We start from the raw sequence: 26,402 nt of genomic DNA, 5'->3' as shown, positions 1-26,402 counted from the left end.
TAATTTGGCAGCTAGAGTGAAAGGTAATTGGGGTACAATAGTACATGAGATCAATCATTTGGCAGCAGTAAGTGGAGGATGGAAAGAAGTTATATGAAATGTAAACTTTCAATGAAATTGCCCAACTAAACTAAACAATCTTAAGCATTTATTTTTAAATTGAGATATAATTCACATACCACAAAATTTGCCATTTTAGAGTAGAAATCAGTATTTTATAGTATATATTACTACTATCTACTTCTAGAACATTTTCATTACTCCAAAAAGAAACTGCACTATTAGCAGACACCCTCCATTTCCTTTTTTTACCCTCACTTTCCAGCAAACACTAATCTACTTTTCTGTGTTTACAGATATTCCTATTAAGGACATTTCACAGACATGGGACCATAGGATATTTGACCTTTCTGTTTGGCTTCTTTCACTTAGCATGTTTTCAAGGTACATCCATGTTGCAGCATTTATCAGTACCTTTAATACAGAATACTATTCCACTGTATGGACATACTGCAGTTTGCTTGTTCATTTATCAGCTGATTAATATTTAGGTTGTTTCTAATTTTTGACTATTATGAATAATGCCAGTATGAACACCTATGTACAGATTTTTGTGTGAATGCATGTTTTCAATTTTCTTGAGTACATACTAGCAGTGGAATTCATGGGTCAATGATGACTCCATGTTTAACTTCTGAGGAACTACCAAACTGTTTTACCCAGTGGATGCACCATTTACATTTCCACCAGCAATTTATGAGAGTTCTGATTTCTCCATATCCTTGCCAACAGTTGTAATTATCTGTCCTCATTCATTTTTTTTTGTAGTGGTAAAATTGACATAAAACATATAACCTTAACCATTTTTAAGTGTACCTAACCATTTTAAGTTCAGTAATTTAAGTACATTCACAGTGTTATATGATCATCACCACTAACTCTCTCTAGAACTCTTTTCATCTTGCAAAACAGTAACTCTGTACCCTTTAAACAGTAACTCCTTATTCCCCTCTCCCCCTCCAGACCCTGGAAACCACTATTCTTTCTGTCTCTGAATTTGACTACTCTTAAGTAGCTCATATAAGCAGACTCACATAATATTTGTCTCTTTGTGATCAGCTTATCTCATTATAATGTCTTCAAGGTTCATCTATGTTAATAGCATGTATCAGAATTTCCTTCCTTTTTAAGGATGAATAATATTTCATTGTATGCACATACTACATTTTGTTTATTCATTCACCTGTGGATGAGCATCTGATTTCCACCTTTGGGCTATTGTGAATAATACTGCTATGAACATGGGTATACAAATAAATGTTTGAGTTCCTTCTTCCACTTCTTTCAGGTTTGTACCTAGAAGTGGAACTGCTGCCTCATATGGTACTTCTATGCTTAATTTTTTGAGGAGCTGTCATACTGTTTTCCATAGCAGCTACATCATTTTGGATTCCTACCAACATATACAATTTCTTCATATCCTTGCTAATACTTTTATTATCTGTCCTCATTAATTTTAAAATAAATTTTATCGTTCTTTGAATTGGAATTGCTATGAAAAGAAAAGAGAAGTACATACTAGTTCTCTCTGGACATAAAAAAGAGGAAAAACTTCAAGAAATCATGAGAGTCAAATGAGATACTATGTATGAAAGCACTTTATAAGTTATAAAGCTTTACACGAATGTTAATAGTAATAATAAAACTCACAACAATACCATCATTTCCAGACTGGGTATTCATATTCTTAGGGGGAAGAGAAATCTGGCTTTTTATATTATGATCAGAATTGCTCTTGCTTGATCCTATATATATGAACCTTTCGTTTTAAGTTGTTTTTCATGGAAATAGGTTTTAAAGACATGTTTGAAAAGGTTGCTACTGTAAACTACTAGCCTAAAGTATAGCTTCTCAAAATTAGAAGGAAACACACTTCACTAATAAAATTTTGAAATGAGGACTTTATAATCATCTCCTAAGTAAATCACTAGAAAAAAGGGTATCAGCAAGATGCAGAAAAATAAAGTCAGAAGTATGCTCATGATGTATCTTAAATTAAAAAAAAAAACTCAAAGTTTAGTGGTTACAAGAAAAAACCTATGAGCTTGGTAGCTACATTTTAATAAGCCTATTTTTATAATTTGTGTCACCAAGATTATCAGCAAAAGTCTATTTTAATAGGAGCAAATTTTTAGACGTTTAACTTTAAACCCATTACTAAGTCTGAATATGTTTAAAAACACATATTTTTAAAGAAGTTACTAGGTTGTCCTTAACTAAAATTGAGCCAAATTTTTGGAAAGGAAAAGGAGAAGGATTACACATATACAAATCAGTACTTTTCTAGCACGCCCAATGTTGTGCATGTATGTTACTTTTGACACCCACGTTTCTCCCCTTTACGGTAATCAAACACGGATGTCAACCGCAACCCCTACCGCTCTCACCCTTTCCCTATACAGGCACACCTTGAAGATATTGTGGGTTCAGTTCCAGACCACTGCAATAAAGCTAATATTGCAATAAACTGAGTCAAATGAACTTTCTGGTTCCCCAGGGCATATAATAGTTACATTTACACTAGTCTATTAAGTGTGCAATAGCATTATGTCTAGAAAAAAGTGCATATCTTAATTCAAAAACACTTAATTGCTAAAAAGGCTAACTAGTAACCTGAGCTTTCAGTGAAACATAGTCACTGATCATATATCATCATGACATATACTAGTAATGAAGAAGTTTGATACATTGTGAGGATTACTAAAATGTGACACAGAGATCAATGTGAGCAAATGCTGTTAGAAAAATGGTACTGACAGAATTGCTCAATGCAGAGTTGCCATAACCCTTCAATTTGTAAAAAATGCACTATCTTTGAAGTAGTGAAGCACAATAAAACAAGTTATTCTGTACCCTTCCTTGTTTTAGTCATATAATCCAGGCCTGGCCAATCATAAGAATCTCCTCCCCTGGAAAGAGAGACTAATTCAAAGGGGGCACGTAACCCAAGCAGGGTCAATCAGAATGACTCCGTAGATACGAGCTATGGATTTTGGAGAATGGGTTCTCTTTCCACTCAACTGGCTCAACGAGCACTATTAAAGCCTCCAAGTGCTAATACTTTGGCTTTTAGGAGGAAGTTCACCAATAGTACAAGAAAAATAGATTATTACATTAAGGAGAAAGGTGGAATGAGGTGCCAGGAAAGAAAGAATTATCAGCATGCCAGCCAGCACTGAGGGCAATAAGCCCCTTGATCCTGACCTAGTTAGATTTCTCAGCTATGTGAGTCAGTAACTTCTCTTTTTGCTTAAGGTAGTTTGGTTTCTGTGATCCTGAACATGAAAAGAGTCCTAAAATATCAATATCCTTGGTTTAATTTGTTTTCATTAAATTGATATATATATTTGTGTTTAAAACCATAGATACTTGGAGGACACAAAATCATATAAATATTTTTTGGAAAAAAAACATTTATTTATGTAGATAAATATAGTTTAAAAATGCTTCTCATTTTCTTTAAACTTAAATAGTTGACTTGAAAGTACATTAAGTGCCAAAAACATTGTTAGTAAAAATATTGCTGAGTAGGAAGTTGTGGGAAAGAATGCAGCAGTTATCTCTAAGTTACTTCTCAATATGAACTGTAGTACACATAAAGTTACAATGTCACATGACACTCTTGTCCATTAGTGGTTTCCTGTCAGAGTGCTATGAAATGGCAATATGTGGTCTTAAGGAAAAAGCAAAACACTAAATTCCTGAGCTGAGATTGCATTAACTATACAAAGACCTCTGGAGTAGTTAAAAAAAAAAAGTGACAATTTTGACTTTGATATTATAGTAGCTACTGAATAGCTACTAGCAATTTCAGTATTACATTTACTCAAACTACATGTCCTTTGGCCCTTCTCTTATGAATGAATGCCCATCAGCACAAGCATATCTTGTCCTTTGTTGCAGTAAGTAGATTCCTGTGGTTAGGGAAACAGTTGACTGCCTAATACCATAATGAAAAAGAAAGCCAGCTGTCCTAGGTGACAGGCTTCTGCTGTTTATCTTGGGGTTCTTTACTTCCCAGAGGCTCCCCTATCTCTTGCTTGCTAGACATGGGCAGACCACAACTACTTTTTAACACCACCTCTTTGATATTTTTATTCTCTCTCTCACTTGTCATCAAGGTCTCCAATAGTGGACAAACCACAATTTTTTCACATTGTTTTTTCCCTGTCCTTTACTTTCTAGCCAGTTTGCCAACGAGTAGTTGAGGACTGACAATTATACTGAATGGGATGCCAGCTCAACAAGAACTCAAAAATGGAACCAGTAAAAAAAAATCTAATTTTGGAATTGTCTAATTGGGGAATTGAGATCTTTTCTATTCTCAACAAGCCAAAGCCCAACCTTTAAGCCATTAAGTTGTTGCGTAGCAGAAGGTAGACCAAGATCACTGGCACATAAGGAATTCCCTTTAATGGCAGGAAAATCTGCTGGATGCACCTTGAATATAATTAACAAAGTTTTCTTGCTTTCTAGTATTCTTTTGGTTGGCACTAATAAATCCCCTCTTGTCTCAATGACAAGTTAGCTGAGGTGGTTACTGTTATTTCTAGCAACCATAATCATCATTGTTCCAGTCTGGGAGGAGGGTATAAAGCTTTTTGAATAGCTATCTCCAGGACAAATGCCAACTGAGCTGGTTCTGTTCAATGACTGCACAGTAACTTGAACTCAATGAAATGCTTTGTTTACAGCCAAATCAATATGCTATACCCACTTACATCAATGGATAGATCATCTAAACAGAAAATTAATAAGGGAACATCAGCCTTAAACAATACATTAGACCAGATAGACTTAATAGATTTAAAGAACATTCCACCCAAAAGCAACAGAACACATATTCTTCTCAAGTGCACATGAAACATTCTTCAGAAGAGATTCATGTTAGGCCACAAAATGAGTCTGAATAAATTAAAAAAAACTGAAATCACATCAGCACTTTCTCCAACCAAATGGTATGAAACTGAAAATCAAAGAAGAAACCTGGAAAGAACACAAAGATGTGATTAAACAATATGCTACTGAACAACCAGTGGGTCATCAAAGAAATCAAAGAAGAAATAAAGAAACAAATATCCAGAGACAAATGAAAACAGAAATATGACATACCAAATCTTTGGCATGCAGCAAAAGCAGTTCTAAGAGGGAAGATCATAGCAATACAGGCCTACTATAGGAAACAAGAAAAATCTCAAACAACCTAACTCTATATATAAAGGAAACAGAAAAAGAAGAGCAAAAGAAGCCCAAAGTCAGCAGAGGAAGTAAACAATAAACATCAGAGAGGAAATAACAAAATTGAAACAAAGAACAGAAAAGATCAATGAAACTAAGAGGTGGTTCTTTGAAAAGATATATAAAACTGACAAGTCTTTAGACAGACTGAGAAAAAAAACTGAGAGGGTGCTCTAACAAAATCAGAAATGAAAGAGAAGTTACAACTGATACCACAGAAATACATATGATTATAAGACACCACTAACAATAATTATTTGCTAACAGATCGGACAGCCTAGAAAGAATAAATTCCTAGAAACACGTAATCTTCCAAGACTGAAAATGAACAAATAGAAAATCTGAATAGACCAATTACTAGTAAGGAGGTTGAAACTGTAGTTGAAAAACTTGCAACAAATGTTAAGTCCAATACTAGACATTTTCACTGGTGAAGTCTATCAAACATTCCAAGAGAATTTAATACCTGTCCTCAAACTCTTTTAAAAGAGGAAAGAACACTTCCAAACTCATTTTATGAGGCCAGCATTTCCCTGATGCCAAAACCAGACAAGGACACACACACACACACAAAAGAAAATTACAGGCCAATATACCTGGTGAACATAGATGCAAAATCCTCAATAAAATATTAGTGAATTGAATTCAGCAATACATTAAAAGGATCACACACCATGATCAAGTGGTATTTATTCCAGGGATGCAAGGAGTGTTCAACAACTACAAATCAATGTGATAGACCATATTAATAAAGTGAAGGATAAAAATCCCATGATCATCTCAATAGATGCAGAAAAAGGATTTGACAAAATTCAACATCCACTTATAAAAACTCTCAACAAAGTTAGTATGAAGGGAACATAGCTAAATATAATAAAGGCCATATATGCATACCCATTGCTAATATTCTCAGTGGTGAAAAGCTAAAAGCTTTTTTCCTCAGATTATTAACAAGACAAGGGATGCTCACTCTCAAATGTAACCTGGTATAGTCGCTATAGAAAACAGTATGAAGGTCTCTCAAAAAATTAAAAATAGAAATATTATATGATTTATAATTCCACTTCCGTGTATTTACCCAAACAAAACAAATATGCTGTGTATTTACATTAAAAAAGTTTTACTTACATAATATATTAAGTGTGGAATAGCATTATGTCTAAAAAAAGTACATATCTTGACTAAAAAACACTTTACTGCTAAAAACACTAGTCATACCTGAGCTTTCAATGAGTGGTAATCACTGATCACAGATCACCATAACAAATACAATAAAAATGAAGAAGTTTGAAATATTGTGAGAATTACCAAAATGTGACACAGAGATACAAAGTGAGCAAATGCTCTTAGAAAAATGGCACTGAAAGAATTGCTCAATGCAGGGTTGTCATAAACCTTCAATTTGTAAAAATCGCACCATCTGTGAAGCACAATAAAGTGAAGCACAGTAAACCAATGGAATACTACTCAGCCATAAAAAGTAATGAAACCTTGACATTTGCAACAACATGATGTGCCTTTAAGTGCTAAGTGAAATAAGTCACTTATTTCAAGGAGAAAGACAAATTTTGTATGATTTCACTCATATGTGGAATCTAAAAAAACCAAAACAAATGAACTGACAAAGCAATACAAAGACAAACTCATAGATACAGAGAACAGATTGGTGGTTACCAGAGGGAAAGGTGATTGGGGGTTGAATGAAATGGGTGAAGGGGGTCAACTGTGTGGTGACGGTGGTAACTAACTTTTAGTGGTGATTACTTTATAGTGGATACAGATGTCATAATGTTGTACACCTGAAATTCATACAATGTTGTATACCAATTTTACCTAAAAAAAAAAGCTACAAACTGTACCCTCCCACTAATACTAAGTGTGACCAGTTTTCAATTTCAGAAGTCTGTTCCTTACTGCAAAGTTTAAAATATAGATTTTTCAGTTTGAAAAAAAACAGTAGAATTCAGAGGGACAAATACTCTGTTAGTTTTAAGTATGTTTTTGTTGAAAACACAATGGTATTCAGGCATTGCAGGATTACAAACAAGTTGTGACCAAAAAGCCTGGTAAATCCAATTGTTTAGAAGTTACCAAATACTCCTCCATTAAAACATTCATGAATCACAGCTAACATTTACTGAACATTTGCTGCTTGTCCAGAGCTGTGCCAAGTGCTTACATCATTCTGTTACTTAGTCTGAACGATTCTTTGAAGGATGAACTCTTCTATTTTCCATTTTACTGATGAGGAAACTGATGCACAAAGAGATTAGGTAATTAGCCTAGGGTCATAAGAGAGAAAAGTGGCAGGGCAGAATCTGAATCCCAGAAAGTGGACCATTCCTAAATTAGCATTATCCTGGGCCTTAACCATTATGAAGTTCATCTCTTGCCGGGCAGGTCCAAGACTAGTCTATGTATCCTAGAGCAGTTATTAATAAGTAATAATAGTAACCTTAGTTCTGAGACATAAATGTAAGCACAAAACAGGACAGGGGAGAAACTTTTTTCTTGGTAAGAAAATCTATTCATTAATTTAAAAAATTTACCTGTTCTGCATTTCTGAATGCAAAACTAAAAAGAGTAACCTTAAAAATTCCCATTTTCTTTCCCCTTAAACTCTTTTGATTATGATGGTGACAAAGGTATTTTCTCACATATCTCTTCAGTGGCATTGAAAACTAACTTTTATAAGCTAAACAGGACTAATTTTGGGTTATATAAGCACAACTGTTATTTTTTTAAAAATGGACTTTTAAAAACAAACAATCACTTAGAAGAATCAAATACTATTTATTTGGTAATTATCAGGCATTTTCTTCAGCTGGGTATAGTTCCTAAAATTAAATGATATTCATTTTTCTAGGAAAACAGGCTTTCTTCTCCCTTATCATGTAAACTATTTTAGTTTAAAATTACGTACAATTAGTTTCCAAAATTTTATATGCACAAGTGAATCAAGTGACAATGTACTTTCTGACCAGTATTTATTTCTATATTAGTAAAACTCTGCTCAGTGCAGAGAGATCTAGCTTATTTCTTAGAACAGCTATATGAGTCTTTCTACCTCAGGCTAATAAAAAAAGCATATCTTTATACTTTAAAAGAAAAAAGAAACCAAAACAGTATTTACTGAAAGTTCTTGGCTGAGATTTAACATGTACCTAAGATTCTAGATAAAAGTACACTGTTCTGTTGGATGGCACATTTTCTTCTCCATCTGATCTAGGGCTTTTCTCCCAAAGTGAGGCTCCTTAACTTTTATGTAAACACGATTCCCAAAGTGCCAGAATTTTTCTTTAACAAGGTGGCTGATTTCACTTATCACATCTAACTAAATGTAGTTGGAGCTGGTTTTTTTATAGTACTGATGATAGGTTATAGTGAGTCACTCGGACTACAACCCTCATGACCAATGGCATGTTCTATGAGGTAATGGGTCAGAATTTAGGCTCCAGGCTGTGGTTGAAGAGCTACTTTGTTGTATGACAATGTTAACCATTACTGGAATTCTACCCTGCAACTTGGCACCACCATGCAATTCAATGTTTCTCAACATTTACAGACAATGACATGCCCTCAAACTTGCAGAGTGAGATACATTAAGGAAGAACTGCAGTTGCTGGGGGGTTCTCCCCTTGGTCATTATCCATGGACTTTTTAAGGTGCTGATACATAAATGGAGTCTTGAAGAATATGAAATTAGGCCAGTAAGGTGGGAGAAGGGAGTTCCTTGGAGAGGGAAAAAAACTTCCAAAGATACCAAAAGGGAATAGGAAAAGGAATCAGTCAGAGGACTGTAAGCAGTTTGCTGCAGCTGCAGGGGGTGGGATGTATCAAGGGTGGCAAAAAAGAGAATCTGGGTCTTGATAAAAAAAAAAGCACTTACATGCAATTCTAAGATATGAGACTGTATATTGAAGGCAGTGGAGAATCACAGAAAGATCTGAAGTAAGAATGCAGTTGAACAGATCCACTAAAGCTTTAGTGACAGATTGAAAGAGAATAAGAAAACAAATCAGGAGCTAGTATAATAACGCAGGTGAGAAATGATGAGGGCTTGAACTCAACAGCAATGACGTGGAGACATTGCAGTCAGATGTGAGAGATATTAAAAATGAGAAATCACAGTGACTGACATTAGTAAGGGGTAGGGAAGAAGGCAAAGTCAAGGATGGTTTTCAAGTTGCTGGTGTGGGTAGCTAGTTGAAGCAAAGGATTATGAAGCAGGTTTAGGCTGGACAGAGGATGAAATGAAGCCAGTAGCGGGTACAGAGATGGGATATCCACATATGCTGATGAGGACTGTTAGTTTTTCATTTATTACATTTAATCGAGAGAGAAAAATCCCAATTTTAAAGGTCATTTTAGCTCTCTGTTATTATAGAAGGTCTACTGTGTATTTCCAGAAGCAAAAAAGAGGTCATGGTCAAGGTTAATTATATTTATAATATATATCCCAATGAGTACTGAAATAGATTAGACCTATATGTTCAATTCACATTAAAATATATGTTGTAATCCATCTATTTGTAAAGTTTGTGTCAAAAACAATTTCTAAAACAAATGGCCAATATCCTGGAGAAGCTTTAGTCCAAATTACCAATCTATGTCATTGTACTTGAGCTATTTGCTACTTGGATATATACTAAATGTAGATTTATGTTGGAAATCTGTTATTTCAGACTTAAAAAAAATCTTATATTTCACATCTTGGAAGATAAAATATAAGAAAAAGACTGTTTTATGGTGTTTTACCTCCAATATGCAAACACTTTCTTGAAGGGCTGAGAGCCAAGAAAAATTCCAAAGTATACTGCCTGCACAGTGTGAATGCCTAGATAACACAGCTAAATACACTGGAGTGATGAAAATCCCAAATGGGAAAGACTCTTTACAAATATCCAAATAATTGTAAAACTGATTAGCTCTAAATAATCTATTAAGATGTATCTTATCTAGGATAAGGTATGTAAACAGGTTTGCTTGGATGGAGTAACTTATTATCATATTTCTGAGCCACAGTTTTTTAGCATTTTCAAAAAATATTTTATAAAACTCACATAAACAGGTATCTAGTTTCATAATAACCATTAATGTGGACTTTTAGTGGCTTCACCTCATTTATTTCTCCATCTGACTCAATTTAGATCATGCTATATTTCCTAAACAAGGTCTTGAACAAAAATCTGATAATTAAAAAAAAAAAAAAAAGAAAAAGGTAGCATGGGAAGAAACCACTGCTTCTTGTGGACACTACTGCCATGCAACAAAACTGTCATAAAATTCCATCTCTTTTGGATACATAGATTCATCTATTGAAACTGTTCCTAAAATGTGTAAAGTCTGGTTTTTCTAAATCCTAAAATAGCATAGGATAGATTTTTCATTTTTGTAACACAGCAGATACACTATTTTGAAGGAGGTTTTCTCAACTTTAAAACATTGTACCGAAGAAAAAATAAAGTCCTTGAAATATTTTGATAAATTTGATAAATTCAACAGCTTGGCAGTAATATTATCAAATCAGGAGAATTACTTACTCAAGAAGATCTGGGTTTAATCCTTCCGATATCATTTTGTTTCTTATTGCCATCACTGGAACACCCTAAGCAAAAGACAGAAGACAACTGATTTGTTAAATATGTCTCCTTCGTAAAAACCAAAAAGTAGGCCAATGAAACAGAATCAAAAGCCCAGAAATAAACCCAAGCATACATGGTCAACTAATATTTGACAAGAGAGCCAAGAATACTCAGTGGAGAAAAGACAGTCTCTTCAATAAATGGTGCTGAAAATTGGACAGTCACATGTAAAAGAATGAAACTAGACCCCTCTCTTACACTGCTCACCAAAACTAACTTAAAATGGATTAAAGACTTCAACTTAAGACCTGAACCATGAAACTCACAGAAGAAAACAGGAAAAAAACTCCTTGATGTGGGTCTTGGTAATGACTTTATGGAAATCACACCTAAAGTACAAGCAACAAAATAAAAAACAAGGGGGACAACAACAAACTATAAAGCTTCTGTACAGCAAAAGAAATCATCAATAAAGTGAAAAGACGACCTATGGAGTGGGAAAACAACATTTGCATACCATATATTTGATAAAGCATTATATCCACAATATGCAAAGAATTCATACAACTCAATAGCAAAAAACAAATAACCCCATTAAAAAATGGGCAATGGACCTGAGTAGACACTTTTTCCAAAGAAGATACATGAATGGCCAATAGGTACATGAAAAGATGGTAGTCATCAGGGAAATGCAAATTAAAACCACAATGAGATATCAGCTCATGTTTATTAGAATGGCCATCATCAAAAAGACAAGAGAAACAAATGCTAGCATGGATGTGGAGAAAAGGGAACCCTTAAGCACTGTCTGTAGGATTGTGAATTGGTACAGCCATTACAGAAAACAGTATAAAGTTTCCTCAAAAAATTAAAAATAGAACTACCTTATAACCAGCAATTCCACTTTTGGGAATATATCCAAAGGAAACAAATATACTAACTTGAAAAATATCTGCACCCCCATGTTCATAGCAGCATTATTTTCAATACCCAAAACACAGAAACAACCCAACTATCCATCGATGGATAAATGGATAAAGAAGTTGTAGAATATATATAAAAAAGAATATTATTCAGCCATAAAAATGAGGAAATCCTCCCCTTTATGAGAACATGGATGGACCCTGAAGGCATTTTACTAAGTGAAATGAGTTAGACAAAGACACATACTGTATGATGTCACTTATATGTAGGATCTAAAACAAACAAATCACCAAACCCATAGAAAAAGAGATCAGATTTGTGGTTCCCAGAGAAGACAGTAGAGAATTAGAGGAAGCTGGTCAAAGGGTACAAACTTCCAGTTATAATGTAAGTGAGTACTACAGGTATAATGTACAGTATGATGAGCATAGTGAACACTGCTGTATGATATACAGGAAAGTCATTAAGAGAGTAGATTACTAGAGTTCTCATTACAAGGAGAATTTTTTTTTCCTTATTATTGGTGGGTGAGAGGAGGAAAAAAAAGTATGAGATAGTGAGTGTTAACTAAATCTTTGTAGTAATCCTTTCAAATATATGTAAATCAAATCATCATGCTGTGTACCTTAAATTTACCAATGGTATGCTAATTATTTATCAATAAAATGAAAAAAATTAAAAAGAAACAGAAGCTAGGAAAAACCTCCTTTATATATCACCACATACCACCTAAAACAAGACCTTTTAGATAGCTCATTATCATTATTTAAAATAGCTCTTATTTTGCTTTTATATTTTTATGTGCATAGTACTTGAATAATCTCATAAGGTATAATTTTAACTGACTTAATGGAGTAAATGCTATCCAATACACATAAGCCCACATTAAATCACTGAAGCTTATCCATTACTAATTCTGCTATATAGAAGCCAGATATCATATTCTCAACTCTCCTTTTATCACCAAAAGAAAGAAAACTTTGATAACTCAAATGATTAAAGCCTTGGCTGGGATGGTACAAGTGGATACTCAACAAAAAGAATACATGTCTTTTCAAATAAAGATTTCATAGCTTTCTACTCTCAAGTATAGCTATGTTAATGGTTATTTTTATAAGCAAATGGTCCAACTTTACTTGGATACATTATGCACAAAGGTCAAACAGAATTCGAGAACTCTCCTGTGACTATATTATACCTCTTCTCTATACCAATACAAACACTAAGTAATGATAATCGTAAAAGTGTGTAAGTCAAAAAAACATTGGGAACATGTGAATTTCAAAGTTCAGGATAAGAACATCAAAACAGTTAAGAAAAGTGTATGTCAGAATTAAATACAAATTTACTTGAAAAGGGGACTGATTTGATGGATAAATATTTTTTGAAAGCTCACTTATTATAGGTGGGTGATTCTAAGACAAGAAGTGATCAAGTCTCTGTCAACTACTCCTTTTCATACCATCCCAAAAGATGAGGAAACATGGTTGTCATGTGTTAAATGTGAGGACCTTGGTTACATCATCTTCAAATAAGTGAGTGACTGTGCTTTAAAGGTTGTACACATAGTTGGGACCCTCTCCCTCGTATCTCTTCATTCCATGTGGCAGAAGGGATAAGCTAGACAGGAGCCACATGGCAAACAGCACAATCATCTCTCTTTTACTGCTGCATACTCTTCCCTTCAGCCCTCTGATGTCACTAGCCAGTTGTGACATTCAATTTTGAACCTAAGGCACAGAAGAAGCCCTGTAGGAGCACTGATGACCCAATTCAATTACTTAAGAGCCCCACCCTGAGGTTTCCAGGCACCAAACCAGTAAGGGTTCCCATTTTCTTTTGCAGTCATCCCTTAGTGTCTTCTGGTTTCAGATAGGAGTAAATTTACTGGGTTAGTGGTAGAATTCTGATCTCATGATTCGATACCTTAGTGTTTAACATCACTATGGTAGCATGGTGCCTTCTGCTGAGAAAAGATAATCTGCCCCTGTCCTCAGGGAGTGCAGTCTAACAGACATGCTAGACAGATGATCACAGTATAATCATGAAATTGGTAACACAGGCCTAACTAACAGGCAATGTTAGACCCAAGGAAAGGTGGGCTGAGTTCAGGACCAGCAAAGGATTCACAGGGATGAGTCCTGAAGATGAGATAGGAGTTTATTTAAAATGAAAAACACAAAGACTTGGAATGCACAAAATCTTTACATAACCTACCATACATAAATTGTCACAAACTTTTTTTTAAGAACAAATATTTACTTGTCCAGCTACTTCCCTCCCCAAAATGCGGATTTTATTTTACATTTCGCCCAATAAAGTATACATTTAAGTCCAGGTATGCGTATGAAAAATATGAGTGTCAAATGGATTATAAATTACATAATGAAGAATCTTCAAAATTAATGACCGTAAGTCTATAATAGAGATGTTACATATCTTGACAAATTAAGTACAGGTAATTATTAAGTATAATCCCCATTTTAAACTTCAGAAAATATAGTACAGTTTTAACTTTTATTTATTTTTTAGAAATTTCCAGAAAAAAAGTCACACAAAGAATCATAAAATGCCTTCAACAACCACAATTTCTTATTGTGGCCACGGAGGAGGAAAAGTCTAGCTTCTCCACAGCTTGCTAAATTAGAGGCTGGGAAAAGGCTTTCTTTCAAATCTACAGATTACCAGGAAGTCACCTGCCATTTACGGATACATTTGTAAATTCATTTTCACAACTTTAATATTTTATATGGTAACTTAGTAAAATATCAATTCTTAAGACTCATATCGCAATGGACACTAAATACATCCTAAATATTAGATGGATTAGAATAGCACCATTTATAGAATGATTCCAGGGCCAATCTTTAAGGTATTGTTAAAAGTGAAATATGGGGGTTTGGAAGACAAAGAAGGTAGAAGATAAACACTTCAGGCCTTTTGTTAGCTTATGAAATTTAAGGATAAATGAAAGGGAAAAAAAAAGCAGTTACTTGCGTAAGTAGGAGCTTCCAATGTGAACAGACTCTTCCGTTTGGAATAAAGTGAGCATGAGATTAAAAGTTGCACCACTTTAAAAATATATTACTTGAAACTAAGACTTGACAGAGAGAGGTGTTTAAAAAAGAGGTACTTAGTAATTATTTCTTAGCACAAGTTATTTACTTTTAATACAGGAGAAAGCTGACTGCTTAAAAATGACAAAAGTTGGGAATTTTACTTGATAATTTAATGCCTCTCAACTGTTTAGTATAAGGAAAGTTAGGAGTTTAAACCATTTCACTAAAAAAAAACACTTAAGAAAATTGGGGAAAGGAGCAGAATTAACATCATACTTCTTTTAAAAAGAACTCTCAGTTTCTATTAACTATGGTTTTACAGTATAAGGTCTACAAACTCAGCTACGTTATTTATTTATTACACGTTAGCATAATTCCAGGATATCATTGGAAAGGTTATACAAATAAGTTACAAAGCCGAGAAAACAGAAAGGAGGAAAAATGAGGTAGAAAAGAGAGTTTCCTAAAATACAGCAAAGAAAGTGTGTATTGGGCAGAGCCAGTAGGTAGGAAGAGGGATAGGGACAAGGAAGTTGGTGGAATTAGATAAACTCCCTATTTTAACACTAGTTTCACGGAACTGGTTATAAGATAATAATAATAGAAGCCTGAATCTAAAGTTCCACATTTTACCTTTGGTTTCTTGAAGCTGGTTACAGCATAAGAATATTACCGAAATTTGGTATGTCTTAGTCATTTTTGTCATCTATGGATACAGATAAAGGAAAATACATACAATATTTTCCATATTAGAGACTTTACTATAATCACATATTAATACAAATCTCATAAAGCTTGATACAAAAATAATTTGGTCTCTGTTCCAAGGGATGCATTCCAAAGGGATTTGCTGCTATTTGTTTTCCAGTGATGTTGCTTAGAAAATCTCTTGTTTTGCCATATTCTTCCTTAGAGGTTAAGGAACAGTCTGGTTTGTTAAACATCAAAAAGAAGTGTGCAATTTCTGATCTCCAAGAGACAAAGCTACTGGTGGTCTAAGGAGGACACAAGAGACCTCAAAACTGAAGTCTACTGAACTGTGGGATTATTCTTGGCAAGTGATAATGGCAGTTTGTCCAACATAAGTAATGAAGAAGAGAGAAGGCAGCCATAAGTCTGATGTTCCAAAAAATCACGTCTGTATTTGCGTCACTGGAGAAAGTGTGTAAAGAAGCCACACTAATCAAATTATGACAACATTAGTTAAGTACTAGTTTCTTATATCACAAAAGTGTTTGAAGGTTTTAGTACTGCCAATATTATTTACACTTATTTGTTATTGTATTAATGAAATTCAAGATACTAAATTCCTTTATAAACCATGTTGAAATTTTCCTAAAGTTGTAGATTAGATGGTGGAAAAACCCTCTTACTCAATCTAAAATCTTTCCTTTTTAAAAATAACAAAGATAACTTATGCTCCTTATATATTAGAATTTTCTCCCAGTTCATGAGCTTGAATTACAATTCAGTTATGAGTGAAGATAGAAAATTTTTTTTTCTCTATGTAGGTCAACAATAAAGAAAAGATCTATTGAGTTGATGGGTGGATTAGTTTTTTATTTGTAGTGAAAGGGAATGAGTAGGAGTTGAAAGGTATTATGTGTTGGAAAAAGGCAGTCAGTCCTCCACATTAGGCTCTGTTTACTTAAATTTTAACATAGAGAAATGGACTCAACCATTTTTTTGCCTTCTGATTTTCAATGGTGCTATCTTTAAAATATCTATATTGTATTTTATGAAATGTATTAATAGGGTGCTATATTTAGAATAAAATTTTCAGATGAAATAGTCTATATAATAGATAACAGATATGTACTGAACAAATCAACACAAAAGCAAACACATGCTCAATGAAATCTTCCTGGAAGCTTTTTGTGAAGGGATACAAAACAAATTTAAATAAATTTCTTAATCACAGTAAAATGGATATGGCTATCTATCTAAAAAATGGAAGGTTTATTTCTCAAGAATAGTACAGACTTAGAAAGTGCTAGATTCTGATATTAACTCCAAGACTGCTGTCACCAATCGTAGTTAATTTGAACCTACATATGTAGGAAAAAAAGGGGCTAACAAATCTTGACTATACCATACACAATGGTTTCTATGGAGCTACTGTAAACTACTCCTTTTTCAATGATTATCTTAAGAGATCAGTTTCACAGTAAGAAATTATTTCCCACTGACTACCCATCAGACATCTTTAAAGATTAAGGAACAAATCACATGATAAAATGGACAAAATGATATTGGTCATGACGAGGGCCCCAAGAAGCTATTAGGCAGTTACTATTATTTTATTCATAAAGTAAATATATGTTAGCAGTTTCATCTGTATCTTTTAGGAATGGAAGTAAAGTTAACCTAAATGTCTATCAAGAAAAACCTTGAAAGAAATTATTTCAAAAAGTGAGGGTTCTATTGTTAAAGACAATTCAAAATATAGGTGCATCCATTTCCCCATTTGATTGATTTTTACCTTGGATATTTTTGTACCATGATAAATATTAGGTGTAATGGCCAAAAAAACATGCATGGTATTTTCTTTGCATTTGTAGCTACTCAAGCATTCACTGATATGAGTAACTTGGTGCTGTAGAAGACCCATTTTCCTCCCTTCATTATAATACAAAAGTAGTATCTAAAATTTAAAGACTTGCTTTGCTAGGTTAATTAATGGCTAGAACTCCATTATGAATACTTTACTACATTATAGCTTTGCTATACCTCATTTTCACTCAAATGATACTTGTTTTTTGAAATATGTATTAGTGAGAATTTTGACAATTTAATTATACTTCTACTTTCTAGAAATAAAAACTTCAAAAGAATTTCCATGGCAAATCATTTTGGAATTCACTACTTAAACTAAAAGTGTAATTAGTTCAAATGGTATCCTGTTCAGTTTTTGAAAACTTATTACTATATGTACCTATTCAAAAGGATTTAAAGAAGTATCTCCAAATATATCAATAAAAGCTATAAAGAATAGAATTTTTAGTAATTAATTATACAGATGATTCTACTGATTGAAACCACCGAAGATTCATTTTCGAACTAATTTTCCAATAGCAGTAATGTATCTGAAATGGTTTGTTACGAGTCTCTCATTCAATCCCCTTAGGGATCCAAGGTACCCTTTAAAGAGAGATGACCAGGATTAGGCAGTCCCTGTGGCTACAGGACCACAAGGAAAGGCACTGAATTTGATATTAATGTTAATCAGTACATGGGCTAACCAACTAACTGAATGAAAGTTATTTGTGAACTTGGGTAAGGAAAAAGACAAAAGAAAAGTTGGGATGCTGTCTCATATTATGAAAAACTTTGGTAAGATGTATTTATAGCTGGAGTTATTTTTTGAAATTGAAGTATTAAGACAAATAGAAGAGATGTAGAGATCTTCAGGTAGATAATTTTCATTCATTTTTTCCAATAAAATTCAATCACATTATTTTCTTTTAAATGTTAGAGTATTAGCATTTTTTCAAATTGTAAGATAATCTTTACAAAAAGTTAACTTAACAAATGAAGTATTTTTTTGCATCTCATATTGCCGTGATCCACTCAAGAAAAATTATCTTCTGCACCAGAATTGTCCACCCCAATACGAATGTTTATACTATCTGAGACTATGTCAGAATATGATGCTAAAATGCCTTTCTCATGTTGATGATCTCTAAAACCTCTAAGACACTTCTCTTCTACCTGAAGTGAATGAGCCCATATCCTTATCAGGGTTCATTTACTCCTCTGGTCTTTATAATTTTTCCTCCCATGAATTAACCATAATCTCTGATAAACTTATAAAATAAGAATCATAATATTTCAAAAAAGTAAATCTAAGTAAGTAAATCTAAGTAATCTAAGTACTTAATTTATGCCACTATTATTTCCTCCTGACCAATTTGGAAAACTGTTACACAAGGTCTCTTTATTTTTGGCAAAGGTGGTCAGTAGGAAAGAAGATGGAAGGGCACTGAGAAATAAAAGTTGGGTAACTAAAAATTATAATTGGATCGGAGCAAAAGGATTATACCACACATTTCAGCAAGTGTAAAAACTGTCACTGTGAGTATCTATCTTCAAAAGCTTCCTTATGAACTTTAATAGTACAATACTGTTGTTTTTGTCACAATTCCTAAAGTAAGAATTAAGAATTATTTAAATAAGTTGGAATGAAAGATATGAAGTCAAAAGCTAAAAATATTTTTCTGCTAAATGCCCTTGTCTTTGCTGGTTCCCATTTTATATATTACTTAAAGGAAATTCCTATGCAATGTAAAACTACCATAGCTTATCCTCTAAAAGTTCCTTCACTTGTGTTTGCTTGCTTGCTTATTATACTCCCTTTTCTTTTGTGGGAAGAAGTGTACACGTGTGGATTTAAGGCAGATGAAGTAAATTTTATTGGCACTTAGCAAAACAAATAAACTGAAATAAAGCAATGTTTTCACTTGAAAGGACTGTTTCAGATAAGCTATCCTACATATTATCTATATTGCTTTAATTATGATACCAATGACACAAATATATCATACAGAGAACAAACTCCTAAAGAAACATATTCTTTTCACATGCACTTTTATATCTAAGAAAAACTGTATTGATAAATTTAGCATCCTAAATTTACTACCTAATCTTAAAGAAAGACTATTTTCATTCTCAATTCTTATATTTCACTTACTCCTCTTTTTAGTTTTTTTAAATTCAAATTGACTTTTATTATCTGTTATATTATTAAAAAACAAAGAATTTAAGTACATGCAGCCGAGTATACTACAACTCTAAGGGAGACTGGCATCTGTGTACACAGCTTGCTGGGTATGTGACTTTTCTTCAAATAGGATTGAGAATTTTAAACCTTCCTGAAGTTCACAATTCAAAATATATTTTCCCAGTAAGCACATAAATTAAAATAGTTATGACTAAACAACTAGTTCTTGGAAACAATTTAAATCAACACATTCAAGGCAATTCAATGCCACATAAGGATAGCTATAATAAAAAATATGTGACATCAGAATCAAAATACTCTGAGCTGTATGATTATGGCAGAAGTGGTATTAGTGAAGAATGTATGAGAAATAGGTAAGAATCAAGGCAGGTGCATATAACATAAGGGATACTGACAACCATCTAATTTAGTAGTACCTGCCCACTATGTACATCCTTCTTCAGTGTTCCAAGGAAAACAAGAAATCATGAAAACAAATATATCAGGAAAAGCAAGAAATTTTAAACCTGAACTTAGCAACATTGTTCCTTACTGCTCTCTAACAAACATATATAAGAAAAATAAAATAGCAAAGAACAAACAAAAGGGCAAAGGGCAAATAAAAGCAGTACTTCTTAACATTAAATGTGTGCACAAGTATGACTGGTTCTGAGCTCCCTAACACTGGGAAGGGTTCAAAAGACAGCCGAAATACTGAAAAATCATAATTGGTAAGACTGCCATAATAATATAATTCTTCACACATGGTTTTCTTAGAGGTTAGTTCACTGACTTCAGCAAGAATAATTGATTTTGGTAGGTTTTTCTGCCCCAAATACAAAAAAACATTCAGGCCATGGCCAAACATAGGTATGTTTTTTTGCCTTAGGGGACATCTTTGTCCAGTCCTTCCTGCATGATATAAGACAGAATATAGAAGAAAGAGGATAAATGTGGTCACTTGAGTTCCATTAACCACAACTCAAAGTTCCTACTCATATAGTCTACCATTCTGCTAATCTTTTGGCTTCTTTCTTATAGTTGTAATCAAATGGACTGGGCTGACCATTTAGTTGACAGGAAGGATAAAATGTTTTCCCTTTTTAATTTTCAAAGTTGGTTAAATTATGCAATTAATTAAGTGGACTAATGTTCACTTGTATCTTTATCCACATTCTTATGTCTAGAAAATTAACCACTATACATGCAGCTTTTATCTTCAATGAATTGTGTGGTAAAGTCGTGTGATGCTAAAATTCTACGGAATGTTGTCGTCTCCTCCAAATGGTAATGTACTAAAAATATACTACTTTGATACTGATTGGTAAACTTTAGGTTTTATAAAAGAAACAAAACACATACTAATACTTTATATATACATATATATATATATAGAGAGAGAGAGAAATCTTAAGTAGCTTTATTTATTTATTTTTTGGGGGAATAGAGCTTTATTATTTAAGTCTTTTTTTATTATTATTAGGTATCATTAATACACACTTTTATGAAGGTTTTCACATGAAGAAATAATGTGGTTACTACATTCCCCTATATTATCGAGTCCCCCCTCATACCCCATTGCAGTCACTGTTCATCAGTGCAGCAAGATGCCACAGATCCACTATGTGCCTTGTCTGTGCTACACTGTTCTCCCTGTGATCCCCCACACCATGTGTACTAAACATAATACCCCTCAGTCCCCTTCTCCCTCCCTCCCCACCTGTCCTCCCACACAACATACTAATATTATAATGACTACAGTTTAAACAAAATAGTAATAGAGAAATAGTATATAGTTATTAAACTAAATCTGTACCAGTATTTTCTACAGCTTTGACTTATATATGAACCAGCAGCTCCTCCTTTTCACTACATTGTTAACTGGGGATGAGGAACTTATACTGGAACTCTCTACACTATGGAAAGTCAAACTGGGGTTTAATCATGCTTACAAAAACTACACCTTTTCTAAAGACCACTCTACATGCTTGATTAGTTTCCCCAGGCCCAAGGTATATACCTTCTTGATGAACATCTTTAATAATCAGTTGGAGATTCTTTGTCCTTAGGTAATGGAAGTCACATTTCCCCAAGGCCAACATCCACTGCTGGCAATACATGCATCAGAACCACCAAAACCAAGGAGATTATTCAATTCACATTTTAAGCCAGCCAAAGAAAACAGACCTTTAAAAAAGTCTCAGTGTCTGAAGAGACTGTTTTGGCAAATACGGTTTAAAAAAATACAAGTCATTAGCTTCTTAATGTGGAAGTCGGACTTTCCCAATGTACAATTTATTACTGGCAAAGGATTCACCAAGCTCTGCCAGTAAAAAGGGGAGAATTGTTGGAAAAGTGATCTTTGTACACAATTCCAGTTAAGTTATAAAAGCAATATGTAATTTAGCAAAGGCTTGTGCTGCACTATTATGACAACAAACATTAAATCAGAATCAATTATCTGCCACATTTGGAACACAACAGTATTACTCATTGAGAAATCTTGTGTAAAACTTACTTAAAAAGGAAAAAAAAATAAAAAAATGACAGCAGGTGTTCCAGGAACTTTCATTAATAATGAGACACAAATTTGGGGATTGGTTAATAGATCATAAATCTAAACACAACTTCAGACCTCATTTTATGTATGAGAGAACTGAGGCCTTGAGAGGTGACATGACCTGAGCATGGTCACACAGGATTATATGATAAAGCTAAGAAACTATACCAAGCTGCATCCCACAAGTACAGAGTGAAGATTTGAGTGTATTCCTAGGCATGCAAACTGTCTCACAGATGAACAACTACTTTCTGGGACTGCAATCATTCTTACATCTCACAGAGGGTAGAAGAGAAAGAGGTATGGAGGCCAAAAAGCATGGAACTGCATGTTTCTCTGTGAACTGGTACCTGTGACACTCTGTTGGCTTCTGTTAAAGGAGTTTATGCTAATTAAGTAGTTTCAATTACCTAGCCTCTAAGATTCACAGGTATGTGACAAGTGAGGCAAGGCAAATATAAAAGCAGTACATTCCCAGAGATAACTAGGACCCAGGAAAAGGAAGTTTCCACGGCAGCTCAGGAAGAAAGCCAAAAATGACTGTAGTTCATCCTGCCAGGAAGATGAAAAAAATTTTATATCTGTATTTGTAATCTGCAGGACTTTTTGTCTTCCTACCTTAAGTGAGTGATCACTACATGGGTATCAGCAGTGAAGCTGAAAGGGATTGAGAAACGATTACTCTCTGTCTTATAGAAAATGAAATGGTTCTAAACAATAATTTGGGAAAGAGGCAAAAAAAAAAGATTACAAGAAGGTTGTCCTCAGTCACACTCAAGGAACTGAATCACCTCAGCAGAAAGAACAAATGATTAGAAAACTAACACAGAAAACTAGGAAGGCAATTGACTACTCTATTTTGGAGTACAGACATACAAGGCTACATAGATTCTTCCCAGATCAATGACAGAAACTGAAGGATTTAATGACTTTTCTCCACATTTTCTAAAGTAGGATGGTATTGTGATGTGTTCTCCTTGTGAAAGTGACAGTTTTGTAAAGACATGGATCTAGGAAGCACAACTAATTATGCAGATGCTGCTTAAGAACAGTATTTTATGTGATGACTTATGACAGTAGAATGACTGTATTCTTGGAAAAGTGTTATGTAGTTCAGAAGAACCGAAAGATTCTGCTTATAGCAAACCCCAAAGGTATGATTAAGGGACTATAACTGAAGCCAAAGAATAAAAAAGTCCTCAGTTATAACTACAAAACTGTAACAACAACATGACAGGGGGAAAAAACAGAGTGGAAGAACTAGCAGGTAATCATAAGAGAAGAAATATAAACAAATAGAAATCAAATCCAATAGTCTAAAAAAAGTGTGCATGTATGTGTGTATATGTATTTGTACAGAGCAAATCTGAAATTTCAAAATAAATAAATCTCAGATATTGGTAACACTTAGTAGAAAGGAATTCACAAATGGAAACTGGCATTTGAAAGGCATTCTTACAGATATTACAGTATTAGAGTGGAAGGTGGAAGACACCTACAAATTAATACATTACACACATACATGGAAATTTCTGAGCATGGGACAGAGGAACACCTAAATGAGGCTAAAAGAAGGCAATAGTTATATTTCAGATGGAGTATACCTTTTGGTCACCTGACCAGATGGAAGGTTTAGACCAGGCTTTCCTTAATCATGTTGCAAACCAGCACAAGGATAAAATAGACAGCTATGATGGAGGACATTACCTATTCATATGCACTGGCAGCTTACTTTTGCTCAAATCTGAAAATCTGATAAAATCTTGCTGAAAATTTCATCCTCAAACAGAAGGTAGCAATGAAGGGTAATGATTTAACTATTTCATATTTAAATTTAAACAAAAGACAGAACCGAATGCAGAAAGTGATAGGCGCTCTGGTTGTGACCATAACAATGATAAGACAATCCTGGGCACTGTTAAACATGTAGTTGTAGGTGGATATTTTGACAGTCACTCACAATATGCTTAGCAAACAGGAGAAATGGTGGGTTTAAAGATGGCTTAATAACCATAATCCAAAGAATAATGACTCCAAAGGTAGACTTATGCCAACCTTGAGGGAGACCTCTACTTACTAGGTCTATCTTGGTTTGGTCCTATGAAACATTTTAAAATCAGTAACTTGAAGAAACAGGTGCATATCTACACATTTTCAGGTGATACAAACTGGAAAGGAAAGTTAATATGCAGGATAAAATAGTACACTCAACCAATACTGGTTGAGCACCTTTGTGAGCAAGGTGTTAAAGTGAATATAAAGGCGAATCAAGATACAGTTCTTCCTCTCAGGGTTCCCTTTCCAACAGGGGAGATAAACATATGCATAAATTTTCATAAAACAAGATATGGAGTGGCAAGTTCCATAAAAAATATAGATTAAAGTGGTTGGACAGATCAATGACTTCTAGCTATATGTGTTGGTTGGGTCAGAATCAGGGATGATTTAGTGTTCAGAGGAACACATCAGATGAGAAGAATTTGGACATGTAATAATCAAGAGAAGAGGCAGACTCAAGGTGGAAAGGAATGGAGCTTATATCAAGAAGAGTTAGTGGTACTGTCTGAAGAATGACATGCAGGACAGGGAGCAGTAGGAAACAAAAGTTGGGTAGTAAGATTCTGGGATACAAGTCAGCACAATAAACTAAAAATGGTAAAATTAAATTTAACTCGGATAAGCTTGCTATATTAGGATGGCAGTGTAAAGATGCTGCTCCCCTTTTTCTTTTTGAATATTACCCCCAAACAAGGCAAAAAGAAATAGAATACAAAATCCAATTTTAATGACTAAGAGGCATATATGAACCATAATACCTGGAATTATGCTGTTTCAGAATGAAAAGAATGATTGCTGACTTAGCACAGCATAGGGAAGCCAAGTTCAAGTGCTCGAGGAGTGGAATACCACAAACAGCACTTCCAGAGCCTTGGAAATGTTTAGGAATTAGAAACACCCAACGCAAAGGCAGAAGTGAGGCAAACGACTGAAAGCAGGAAAACTGGGCAAAAAACAGGCAAAGTCTGAGGCAGAAGAAACTGAACCTCTGCTTCCGCTAAATGATACCAAGCAACAAGAATGCGCTGAAGTAATGCCAAGTGCTACAATTAGAACTAGATAGTTTTAGATAGAAGCAGATAGTTCAAAAAAATAAAACTAACAATTTATTATTTACCTAAATGTTTAAAAATAATTTTAATGATGTTACAGTGTAAAGTATTTTTAAGCAGTACTTCATGAGAAGAAACTTGCATTTTGACAACTTCTTAGTCTGAAAACAACTGAGCTGGTATAAAAAAAATAAATCTGTCACCAAAATCTATCAAAAGATAAAATGACCTGGAGAAAAATACAAGCATTTTCATTCATAGGAAACTACTATGTGCCAGGTATTATTCTAGGAACTGGGAATAGGAGTGTACAGAAAAAATTCCCTACCCTCCGGGAGTTTACATTCTAATAACAGTAGAGATACATAGTATGTAACATACGTTAGTATTTTACATATTATTGGATGGTTAGATGAAGAAAAATACAGCAGGGTAGTGGTGAAAGGAATGAAGTCAGAGAGAAGGTAACATCTAAGTTAAGATTTGAAGGAAGTGAGTGACCAAACTATGATGATAATTGGGAAGAAGTGTTTCAGGCAAACAGAATAGCTAATGCAAAGGCCTGAGACAGGAGACTGTCCATGTATTTATTCAAGGAACATTAAGGAGGCCAGTAAGACTGGAGCGAAGTGAGTGAAGATATGAGATCAGAAAGGGATTAGGGGAGCTAAATTGTATAGCATCGCATGGACCTGGGAAGGAGTTTGGCTGTTATTCCTAGTGAGACAGTAAGTCATATGATCAGAATAATGAACATTTAAAGAATCACTTATACACATACATGATATATATGATTCTGGAAAGCAAAAGAATTTGTTTAAATAATTAAAAACAAAAGTAAAAACATCAAGTAGTGTCTGGAACCTTCGCTAGCTAAATAAACGTAGTACCTCAAAATAAGTGTTTAATAAATATTTGTAGAATTATGCATTTAACATTTAATGTTACTTATTTAATAATTATGTGGAATTATTATTTAAAAAGTTTTTATACTGACATGGAAAATTAGACTTTTTGAAGTTCGTACACAACCAGAGGCAATGTATTAAGAATATAACATTTATCCTGAAATATAGTCCTTTATCAAAGAGTTCAAGGCATTCTTAAAGATATTATCACATAGCTTCTCCTAATTCATATTTTATA

General features: G+C 33.9%; 1 protein-coding gene across 3 annotated transcripts in view; it reads right to left on the bottom strand.

Annotated features, from left to right (window-relative positions):
• Positions 1-26,402, bottom strand: part of WASHC3 (WASH complex subunit 3) — a 43,782-nt gene that overhangs the window by 2,459 nt on the left and 14,921 nt on the right. For all 3 annotated transcript variants that reach the window (XM_036891450.2, XM_036891451.2, XM_036891449.2), the window contains one exon: positions 10,842-10,906. In XM_036891450.2, coding sequence (XP_036747345.1) covers positions 10,842-10,906 — 65 coding nt within the window. The remainder of the gene's footprint in view (positions 1-10,841; positions 10,907-26,402) is intronic.

The sequence above is a fragment of the Manis pentadactyla genome, chromosome 10 (genome assembly GCF_030020395.1).
Source record: "Manis pentadactyla isolate mManPen7 chromosome 10, mManPen7.hap1, whole genome shotgun sequence".
Lineage (NCBI taxonomy): Eukaryota > Metazoa > Chordata > Mammalia > Pholidota > Manidae > Manis > Manis pentadactyla.
Note: the sequence above shows the minus strand (reverse complement) of the source record. Positions and strands in the feature narration are given on the sequence as shown.